Below are 12,345 nucleotides of genomic sequence, written 5' to 3'. Positions count from 1 at the left end.
ATCCTGGGTATACACCCAAGAGAAATGAAAATGTGTTCACAAAACACTTCTACACAAATGTTCATAGCGATACTATTCATAATAGCCAAAAAGCAGAAACAACCCAAACATTCATCATTTGATGGACAGATAAACAAAACTGATACATCATACAGCAGAGTATTATTTGGTCATAAGAGGGAAGGAAGTACTAATACATGGTAAAATATGGATGAACATTAAAAAGAAGCCAGACACAAAGGCCACATATTGTATAATTCCATTTATATGCAATGTCCAGAATAGGCAAAACCAGAGAGACAGAAAGTTGCCAGGGGCTGAGGAGGAAGGGGAAAGTGACTGCTAATGAGTTTAGAGGATCTTTTTGGGGAGAAGAAAACATTCTGAAATTAGATAGAGGTGATGGTTGCACAGCTCTATGAATATAAGGAAAACCACTGAACTGTGCACTTCAAAATGGCAGATTCTATGGTGGGTGAGTTAGATTATCTATTTAAAAAGAGGCACAGTCAAAAGCACTTGGAGCTACTTTCTTCTTTGCTTGCATGTGTATAAGTGTGTATATATATATATAGAGAGAGAGATATCATTTTATTTGTATTAATGAATACATACAGTCAAAATAATATGAAAATGTTAATTTCATTTCTAAAGGGCAATTTGCTACACAAAGAAGAGGGAAATGTTCAGTTTTACAAAACTAATACAAACACAATCATTTCCTTAATGCCATTTCTCTAAACATCTGGCAGAAAGTAAATGTATGTAGATTTGCAGAAGGCTATCTACAGTTATATACAGATGAACAGCACAGTGTAATGTAGTGTTTTTTCAAGAAAATGCTGTCTTGACTCAGTTTTGGGGCCCTGGCTAGAGGCCAGTCAGTTCCCTTAAAAAATACAGTTAAGTCCACACCCTAACCAGTTCCCTTACAGGCCTCCCACACTCCAGGTTACTATCATCACCTTAATTGCCTTTGAGCCAGGTAACAGACAACTAGGGAGGGACCCCAAGCCCCAGAGCTCACAGAAACTATTCAAATTAGCCCATCCACAGGGAACCCAGGAAACCTAGCTGACTCCATCCCAATTCCCATACACAAGCCGCCCCCCCATAGCTTGCAGCTTGCTGTTGCCCTGTGCCCAGGTATAACCCCCTCTGGCCCTGTCTGGTAGCCCTCCCTCGTTTGGAGCTATAAGAAACAAACAGTTCTGCCTCTCTTCTATCCGAGTAGCAGTGTGTTGATCCCACCACTAAAACAATCTTTAAATCTTACAAAACACCACAGTTACTTAGAACACTAAAACAATATGCAAAAGGAGAATATACAGCAGCCACTGCCTTCCCAATAAGATCCTGGGGGAAAACAGACATTCCTCTGTTCTACCTAACAGTTGAAGAAAAGCAAAAGCACACATTTAGAAAAGTTTACAATTCTAGTGAAATTGTCCATTCATTCAATCAACAAATATTTATTGAGCACCTAATATGTACCCAGATGACAAATGTTCCTGCCTTCAAAGAGCCCATATTCCATTAGGGATGACAACAGGAAAACAAATTCAAGATTAAAAAAAAATAAATAAACAAAAAGGATCATTATAGAGTGATTATTCCTATGAAATAATGTGAAAAAGAATCACTGAGGGAATGATCAAGGAAAGGGTCTTTGAGGCACCATTTGAAGTAGAACCTGAACGGGAGAGTGAGCCATCCATTTAAGAGCTGGAGTATTCCAGGCAGAAATGTTAGCAAGCAGTAAGGCCTATCACACAGCAAAGGGCATGGCATGTTTGAGAAACTGACAGGACACCTGAGAAACTGGCTGGAGCGCAGTGATGGAGGGAGCAATGCAACTGGAAGGACAGGCATGATCCAGATCACCGGGGCCTTACACGCCACATGGTGAAGATTTCAAAATATATAATCTCCACACCCTATCCTCCTGCAAAACACGCATACTTTTATTTTTTTTTTTACCAGTTCTACTGAAATATCTTTGACATACAAATTGTATATATGTAATGTGTACAATTTGACATTTTTGACAGATGTATACACCTGTGAAAAGAGTGCCACAATCAAGCTAATTAACATATCCATCATCTGTATATAGCTACCATTGTTTTGTGCACACACACATTTTTAGGATACATGAATGTTGGTGTGTGTGTTGGGGGGGAGGGGATGCAGCTTGATTCTCTGGTTGCCAGGCTGCCTCAGAACAGGTTTAGATTGTGTCACTGAAGTCACTGAAAATAAGAGTTGCTACTATTTAACAATATGATCACTAGTAATGAATAAGAGCAGGGTGAAACCTAGCTGATTATCATACCCATATCACCCCTGTCCATGTGCTGTCAAGAGGGCAAGACACTACCAGTAACTACTATTGTTACTAAAAATAATCACCACCACCAGAACCACTGCTACGGAACCACCATTTTAAAAAGGAAAAGAAAATTAGATCTACTTCTTGCTTTCTCCAAAATCAGGACATCTTATTAAGTGTACATCATTAATGATTTAAAACTATTTGGAATATCCAATAGTTATTTCAGATTGTGTAGGAAAGCAATGAAATATATTGCAATAAATTAGAGTTTCATGGCAGTGCCTAACCCTAGCACATGTGTTAAAGAGTTTAATGTTGTGAAATGCTTGAAATTTATTTTTTAATGTGAAATCATTTTTCAGATGGAATAGACAAAAGTTAGAATTTCAGGCATTTGGCAAATTTTTTTTCTTTGCCTGATGAAGTATTACTGGTTACTTCAGTGAAGCATACTGATAGTGAGGAAGAAACAGTACATTATTTTCCCTCAGTTTACCAAAAAGTATATTTATATTCAATAACAGATGTCTCTATTTTTATAAATGATTTTGTACTGGGTTCTTCCCCCCACCCTCAAAAGGAACAAACCTCAAAAATAGGAAACTCAGCTGGATTGGCCAGCTTAATGAAACCCTTAATAAGGCTGTCATTTTAGGAAGTCAGATCAGAAAGGAATTGAAGAGAGTATATAGTAACAGTAGTAGTCTAAAATATTGTCACAGGAGAAAACTACTATCCACAACAATGGATATGTGAATAAAAAACACTCAAAGTGCCTTAAAAATCAACTTACCTTACAGTATCTTAAAGCTTCCATCAATGTTAAGAATCCTACAGCTGCTTGTTCATGTATACCAAGAAGTTCTGGGGGGGGGGGGGGGGGAGAAAAGTTATCATTGCATTGGGATATAAAATCTGAAAAGTAATTATATGTAAATATATACTCTACACCAAAACCTTTACTTTTACCTAAAACTATACTTGAAAACCTAGCAGTGTTAAGAGTTCATATCAAGTCATCACTACTCATTATAAAATACCATTAGATCAGGTTTGTGGTGAGTAATGACAATTCAGATGTACACTGAATGCATTTATAAAACTTTATATTCAATGTTAACTTTTTTTAAATAAAAGCATTTCCCCCCTGAAATCCAAGGAATTGTTGGCAAAAATAAAAGAAGAAAAAGACACTTAATAATATCCATGCAAAACGGCTAATTTGAATTGACTGATTAACAAAAACAAATGTATATGCTAATCATAATTTGTAAAATTTATCACTGGGTAGCAGTGAACCTGCCTGCACAATACTTAAAACACGGACATATGATACCACCCCTGTCTCCTACTAAGTAAACATGGGCAGTGTGCTTAAGATTGGGGAAATAAAGACAAAGAGAACACGGTATCTGCCTTACAAAGGCTAAGAGTTTATCAAGGAAGTTGGATGAAAAAAAGCTTGCTCTTTCTCTGTTCACACACACACATACACACACACTATATATCTTCAGAGATATAAGTGCATCTGCTTACTGTGTTAGGGAAGACGTAGAGAAGGGGTAACATCTGATTTGTATCTTGAAGTATATGTGTGAATTTCCAGATGAAGAAGAGGGTAAGATTCAAGGCAGAGGAAACAGCAAAGAGCTATGAGAAATCAATGTATTTATGGTGTGAAGAATTTGTCAAAGCTTCCTTAAACTTTTCTAGCCTGGGGTACCTGATAAATGGTGACTAATTAAAAGAAAGGATTAAGAAGAAGTAGGTTTTGGAGTCCTATGAAGAGAGAACATGAGTTGGGTTTTAGACCAACTGGAACTTTGAGACTTCTAGCCAGAGACGGATACACAACTGGAAGTAAGGCTCAGGAACATAGGACGAGAGGTCAGGGCTGGATACAGAGCTTTGGGAATCATCAGCATAGAAATGAGAGTTGACATCGTGGTGAGGATAAGATAAGGTAAGGCATAGAAAACGAAAAGACAAGAGATTATTTCACAACAGAGAAGTAATTGCGATGATAATAAAGTCTCCTCACAGACTATAACTTTCAGCTAATGTATAGTAAATAGAACTAGAATAATAATTTGGGTCCATATATATATATATATATATTTTTTAAAGATTTTATTATTTCCTTTTTCTCCCCAAAGCCCCCCGGTACATAGTTGTATATTCTTCGCTGTGGGTTCTTCTAGTTGTGGCATGTGGGACGCTGCCTCAGCGTGGTCTGATGAGCAGTGCCATGTCCGCGCCCAGGATTCGAACCAACGAAACACTGGGCCACCTCAGCGGAGTGCGCGAACTTAACCACTTGGCCACGGGGCCAGCCCCGGGTCCATATATATTTTTAAAAAGCATTCTTTTCTGGTTAAAAATGATGTCCACTGTAAACACAATGAACATATAACTTTGCATCCTTTTTATCATATGGTCCTGTTGTCCATTTTTCTTTGAGGATATTATGTTTTCCTCATCAATTAATGTAATAATATTAACTCAGTCATTTTTGTTGTAAACATTTTACTATGTATCCTTAAGTACAACAATCAGATGGTGTAAGCCAAGAGCTAATAGTTTAACCTTTTGGATTTATAAATTCAAAATTAATAGAAGGCACATATACATATAATTTGTATTTTATCACTAGCTTCTTACAGGCAGAGAGGAGGTACAGCAATAGTTCTCAAATTGTAGTTTAGGATTCTTAGGGGTCCACAAGACCATTTTAGAGACCAAAATGATTTTCATAAAAAGATGTTAATTGTCTTTTTCACTCTTAGTCTCTCATGAGTGTAGAGTGGAGTTTTCCAGAGGCTAAATGATATGCCATATACCAACAGATTGAATTTATAAACAAGTATGTGAATCCAGCTGTCTACTAATAACCTAGACATTAAAGGGATTTGCAAAAATTTAAAACAATGTCACTTTTCTTAATTCTTCTCCTGTTTTGGAAAACAGTTATTCTTCATTAAAAGATTTATACTAACGGGGCCAGCCCCGTGGCCAAGTGGTTAAGTTCGCGCACTCCGCTGCAGGCGGCCCAGTGTTCCATCAGTTCGAATCCTGGGCGTGGACATGGTACTGCTCATCAAGCCACACTGAGGCAGCGTCCCACATGCCACAACTAGAAGGACCCACAACGAAGAATATACAACTATGTACCGGGGGGCTTTGGGGAGAAAAAGGAAAAAATAAAATCTTTAAAAAAAAAAAAGATTTATACTAACAAGTAATGGGTATATTATTTTTTTCTAAAACGAATTAATACATCTTTTTAAATTTCTCAGTCTTAATTTCTAACAAGAAAAATATTGATCATTATTTGCTTATAACCCCTACAAGTAAAAGCTCTTTGGGATCCTCAATAATCTTTGAGAACATAAAGGGCATGACCCTAAAAAATTTCAGAGTCATTGGATTAGAGCATTCAAAGGAAAAAGATAGAGTAGAGATGGGTAGCTCAAATAAGTAGAAATGGTGCTCACCAGCCTTGCAAATTTTTCCCTCCTCTTCCTTTTGAAATGTAAGCAGCATTAAATGTTTTCACATTCAAAGAAGAATACATACATTGAGAAACATTTTCACACCTTGATTTCCAAAATCAGTTACCACCACCTAGTGTTATGGTTAGATAGTACATCGTCTCTTTCCTTGGAATTTTAAACAAAATCTAGATTAGTATATTTATAATATCATGCTGCTAAATATAGCAAATTAGCTGTTCATAACACTTGGGTAATGAATTATTCAGATTAGGTCAGTAATTACATGTTTAGGCATGTAGTTTGGATGGTCATATTTTAAAAAATGTACTACTCCTATTTCCTTAAACAAAATGTATACTTAAAATTTTTATCTTCTTTTGATAGCTAAAGTGTGTCATTAAGATACTACTGTACAAAGTTGTAATTGTAGTGAGGATATAATATTCTCACATATTACAACTTGTAGAATTTACTTATATGAAACTTTTCTCAATAAGTCTCAAAGAAATCTACTTACATTTGTGGAAAATTCTAATAATTATGTCATTATATTTTAGAATTTTTTGTCTTTGTTTCCTTAGCCTAGCATTTAAAATTAATCATGATCAGTCCCTATCAATCCTTCTCTGCTTCAATCAGAGTTTTATATTCCTGAGTTTGCTTTTTCATACTCTTCTTCTTCCCCACTGTCAGCTATCACTTCTCACTGCTGTCAGGGTGTCTACAGGAATCCCTGTTGGGCCTTTCAGATTTGATGCTGACTTGGGAATCAGATAACTGCATTACATTTATTTAACAAACACACCCTGAGTGCCAAGTACTGAAAAGAGCAATTGCTAAGCATAGTGCAAGAATACAAAGATACCACAGGGAACACAAAGATGAAGACCAGACCCTCTTTGCAAACCATATTTCTGATAAGGGGTTAATATCTAGAATATATAAAGAACTCCCACAGCTCAGTTGCAAAACAATAAATAACCCAATTAAAAACTAGCAAAGGACTTGAATAGACATTTCTCCAAAGAATGTATATAAAAGGAAACAGTATATGAAAAGGGGCTCAACATCTCTAATCATGAGAGCAATGCAAATCAAAACCACAATGAGATATCACCTCACATCTGTCAGGATGGCCATTATCAAAAAAACAAAATGTTAAGTGTTGGTGAGCATGTGTAGAAATTAGGACCCTTGGACACGGTTGGTGGGAATAAAAAATGGTGTAGCTGCTATGGAAAACAGTACGGAGGTTCGTCAAATAAGTAAAAATAGAACTGCTATATGATCCAGCAATTCCACTTCCAATAATCCAAAATTGAAATCAGGAGCTCAAAGAGACATCTGCACTCTCACAGTCATTGCAGCACTGTTCACAACAGACAAAATGTCAAAAAAACCTAAATGTCCAGCAGTGAATAAATGGATAAAGAAATTATGATATATATATATGACGGAATATTATTCAAGCTTTAAAAAGATGGAAATCCTATCATATGCAACAACACAAATGAGGACATTAATGCTAAGTGAAATATGCCAGTCACAGAGGAGAAATATGCATGATTCTACTTATATGAGGTATCTAAAATAATCAGATGCATAGAAGCAGAGAGTAGGGTGGTGGTTGCCAGGAGCTAGGAGGCGGAGGAAATGGGGAGTTGCTATTCAATGGATATAAAGTTTCAGTTATGTAAGATGAGTAAGTTCTAGAGATCTGCTGTACAACAATGGTACCTATAATTAATACTGTATCTTACACTTAAAAACTTGTTATGAGGGGCCAGGCCCATGGCCTAGTGGTTAAATTCGTGCACTCTGCTTCAGGGGCCCGGGACTCACCAGTTTGGATCCTGGGCGTGGACCTAGCTCTGCTCATCAAGCCACACTGTGGCGGCATCCCACATAGGGGAACTAGAATGACCTACAACTTGGATACACAGCTATGTACAGGGACTTTGGGGAGAGGGGGAAAAAAAAAGAGGAAGATTGGCAACAGATATTAGCTCAGGGCCAATCTTCCTCATTAAAAAAAAAAAATTCATTATGAGGGTAATCTCATGCTAAATGTTCTTACTACAATTTTACAAAAAACAAAACCCCAAACAATAGGTGACAAAGCAGAATGTGGTAAGTGCCATAAAAACAAGTGCTCAGAGGCAGGACAGATCACTGTGAGCTGTGAGAATCAGGAAGCTCTCCCAGGAAGGAACGGCATGGGAAGTGGACACTGAAGGACTGGACAGGTATAGATGGGAGGTTTCCAGGTATAAGGAGTAGCATGAACAAAGAAATGAAAGGAAGCAGCATAACTTCCTTCAAGTATATAGGTTCATGACGCCTGAAAAGTAAGATGTGATGAAATTACGTAGAAGTAAGGTAAAGAATCTGTAGTTAAAAAAATGAAAAAACTGACTTATTTACAAGGATGTTAGAATAGCTAAAATAAAAAGCGATAAAATCCTAGGGAAGGCTTGGTTATTTCATTTATAGGTAAAGGTACAGTAAATTTGAGCCATGTACTTTGTGAAATCTATTTTTGAAAGTGAGGAGTTTTTAAAATTCACTTACTGGTTTATGTTGTATTTCTAAAAAGTCAGGTTGCTAGAGCTGGCATCTAGCTAGGGTTGTCAGATTTAGCAAATAAAAACACAAGACACCCAGTTAAATTTAAATTTCAGACAAAAAAATTTTTTAGTAGACGTATATTACAAATACTCTATGGGACTGACTTATACTAAAAATGATTCATTGTTTATCTGAAATTCAGATTTAACTAGGAGTCCTGTATTTATTCTGGCAAATTGGTTCCAGCTAATTAAATGTATTTTTACAAATAATAAAATTTGCAGAAAAAAGTACTTCTGATCTTTTCTCACATAAATTCTGATAAACCAAATACTTTTCAAAATTTGTATAGTACTTAGCCATTTAACTGCAATTCATATTATTTAAAAAATACTAAAATTTCAAAATGACCTTAATCTCCAGAGTTTAGATTCTCTTATTGTCTATGTATGATGAGTTCATCAACTATGCCTAGATGGACTGTGATATTGATTTCAATTAAAAAGAAAAAAAGAAACAAGGAAAACTCCACGTTTCTGATTTACCGACTCTATTTCAATCCCATAAAATGAAGTAAACATTAAAATAAAAATAATCATCAATTATACAAAAATAAATGTACAATACGCACAAAAACAAAGAGTGTGCCAATACTGAGGGATTTATTTAAGATAGAAGAGAGACCATGGGAAAGCCGATCTATAGGAAAACAAAATCAAAGAAAACCTCAGCTCGATATATATGCAGTAGTACAAAATGAAGAGAGAGGCAGGTAGACAGGTGCCAGGCCACAGAAGGATTTGAGCCTTGGCAAGGAGTTTGTATTCCATTTTAAGTGCATGGAAAGCCAGACATTGAATTTTTTTTTTTTAAGCAAGAGAGTATCATGATCTGTTTTAAAAATACCATGCTAGCGACTTGAAGGACCAAGAGGGTGGGCAAGAATAAAGTTAGATAATTAGTTTCACTGCAATTTTATTTCTATTCTATCGCAGAAGTAAAAGATAGTTCTAAGAGTTGAGGTAGAATAAAGTACATGGATTCAGGAACGATTTGATCAATGGTATATAATTTCATTAAAGACATAAAAAAATCTAGATGGAAAGACAATACTATAAAGATATCACTTCTTTAAAATAATCTACAAATTTAATGTAACCTCAAACAAAATCCTTTAAGGTTTCTTAAAACTGTATCTTAAAACGGTGAAAAAGTTCAACTGGAATAGATAATCCAGAAATGACTATGATAATTTTGGAAAAGTACATTAGGAAATCTGTTAACAAATAAAAAAATATATTATAAAACTATGTAACAGTGTTGTCTTGGCATAATGACTCACAAATAGATTAGTGGAATACAAGAGTCCAAAAAATGACTCACACATATGGGAAAATGTACTTGACAAAGGAGGTGCTCCTATGTGTGGAGAACTGACCTGAGTTAGGATATTAGGTAATTCTTTGGTAAAAAGTAAAAAGGATGATCCCTACCTCATACTACTCACAAATAAATAATCCAGATGGATTAAAGGGCTAAACATTAAAAAAATAAAGCATATTTGGAGAAAACACTAGAGGATATTAGTTTAACCTTGGGGTAGTGGAAACATAAAACTGATACATGAAAAAAAAATTAAAAACAAAACAGAAGCCATAACAGAAAAGATCAAATGATTTAACTTCATAAAAATGAAAACCTTGATAATAAAAGATACTACCGGCAAAGTTAACAGAGACAAAAAGAGCTGAGAGAAAATATCTGTAACACAGATTTAACACACAAAGAACTAAGAGAGAATTTATAAAGAGCTCCTAGAAATTGTCAAATAAGAGAAAATAACCCCTCTCCACAAAATGCCAAAAGGATAGAAAGACACAATTCCCAGACAAAGAAATACCAAAAGCTGACAAACACATGAAAAGATGATCAGGCGCAGGCTCACCAGGAATCAGAGAAATGTGAATTAAAATAAGAAATGTGAATTAAAATAGGCTATCACTTGTCAATAAACTGACAAAATATTATAGATGGATAGTTCTGAGTGTTGGCCAGGACGCAGAAAAATAGGAACTGTCTTACAATGCTGGAAGCATAAGTTAATACTTTTCCAGTTGGTAAAGGAAACTTTAGAAGGTAATTTGGTATTATCTGTCAAAGTTTAACAAGTGTTTCTCAAAAGGTTAAACACAGAGTTATCACATGACCCAGGATTTTCACTCCTAGGTAGATATCAAAGAAAAATGAAAACCTCCATCCTCACAAAAATTTGTACATTAATGTTCCTAACCACATTATTCATGATGGCCAAGTGGAAACCAGCCAAATGCCCATCAATTGACAAATGAATAAATAAAATGTGGAACATCCATACAACAGAATATTATTCATCAATAAAAAGGAGTGAAGTGTGGTACATGCTAAAACATGGATGAACCTTGAAAACATGCTAAGTGAAAGGAGCCAGTCACAGAAGACCAGAAATTGTATGACTATTTACTAGAGATGTCCAGAAAACGCAAATCTATAGAGACAGAAAGCAGATTAATGGTTGCTAGGGGTGGAGGGGGAGGAAATTATGGGGAGTGACTGCTAATGGGTACATGGGTTCTTTTGGGGCAGATAAAAATGTTCTAAAATTGATGTGGTGACGGCTGCACAACTCTAAGAACATACTAAAAACCAGTGAATTGTACATTTTAAATGGGAGACGTATGGTACATGAATTATATCTCAATAAAGGTATTAGTAAAAAAATTAAAAGATGCCTAAATTTTTAACACACATTCTACTTTTAGAAATCTGTCCTACAGGAATACTTTACTATGCACAGAAACACTTATATACAAAAATGTTCACTGCAGCACTGTTTGTAACAGCCAAAAATGGCACCAATATAAATGGTCACCCTAAGTAAACTAAAGGCAAAAGACAACCTTGGGGAAAAAATATGTTTATTATAAATGTGACAGATCAAGCATTGATGTCCTTAATAAATAAAGGAAAGAAACCTGCCCCATTTATCTCTCATTGAACCTTCTTAGCCTTTCCTGGATAATACATAATATTCTCTCTTACTGCAAGATTTATGATGAGTGCTAGAAAAAACCCTAACTATAAGCTTTACTGGTTGGATCCACTTGAAATAATTCTATAAGCTCATCTCAACGCTTACTGCTGATTGCACATTTAAAAATTTCTCTCATAATCCCTTTTTATATTCCTTCTTAAAGCAGTCGATTCAAACCCTTTCTCTCCTTTATATGCCTCTAACTTTACCTCTGTCCACTCATTCTCAGCAGACTTCAAAATCTCAAGAGTTCTCCCCATTTAAATCTATCATACTTGAAAATGCCTTTTTCTTTCCTCAACGCATTCTTTCTTCATGTTTTAGAAGAACTGTGCATCTTTCCAAGGTTACTGTTACTCTTGACCCCATTTACTGTCTCTTCTATTAAACGCAATTCTCTTCCCTTGGCCGACAAACCATTTAGGTGACTTCTATCCCATAAAACAAAACCTATGTATACCATTTCTTGGCCTTGTTATGAACAGACAATAGGCTCCTTTCTTTCCATCTGTTCACCAGAAAAATTTCTGTGCTTACATTGCTAAAATATGTACTCCTTATGATCTGGCTTCTATCTCAACTGCTCTTCTAAAGCAAAGACCTTGTTAATTGCTAAACTCATAGCCTATTCTTAGCACTCATTCTCCTAGAATGAGGTATACAGAAGTGGCTCATTCACTAATTCTATATCACGGGAAAGAATCTTTGGATTAAATTCTCAATCTCAGCTTCTCTCTATAAATGAGGCAAATAACTATCTCTCAGGGCTACGGAGAAATTTAGTAAGATAAGCTTTTCCACATCATCTCACGTGTTTATTATCACACTCAAGACTGTTAAGTGTAGGATAGGAGGCAGTAAACCTAATGATTAAATAT

At 35.6% G+C, this 12,345-nt stretch overlaps 1 protein-coding gene across 1 annotated transcript in view; it reads right to left on the bottom strand.

Annotated features, from left to right (window-relative positions):
• Window positions 1-12,345, bottom strand: part of MINDY3 (MINDY lysine 48 deubiquitinase 3) — an 84,383-nt gene that overhangs the window by 42,849 nt on the left and 29,189 nt on the right. Inside the window, exon 9 of the mRNA XM_046679741.1 lies at window positions 3,129-3,199. Within this exon, the coding sequence (XP_046535697.1) occupies window positions 3,129-3,199 (71 nt within the window). The remainder of the gene's footprint in view (window positions 1-3,128; window positions 3,200-12,345) is intronic.

Source organism: Equus quagga, chromosome 12 (assembly GCF_021613505.1).
Source record: "Equus quagga isolate Etosha38 chromosome 12, UCLA_HA_Equagga_1.0, whole genome shotgun sequence".
NCBI classification, from domain to species: Eukaryota; Metazoa; Chordata; class Mammalia; order Perissodactyla; family Equidae; genus Equus; species Equus quagga.
Note: the sequence above shows the minus strand (reverse complement) of the source record. Positions and strands in the feature narration are given on the sequence as shown.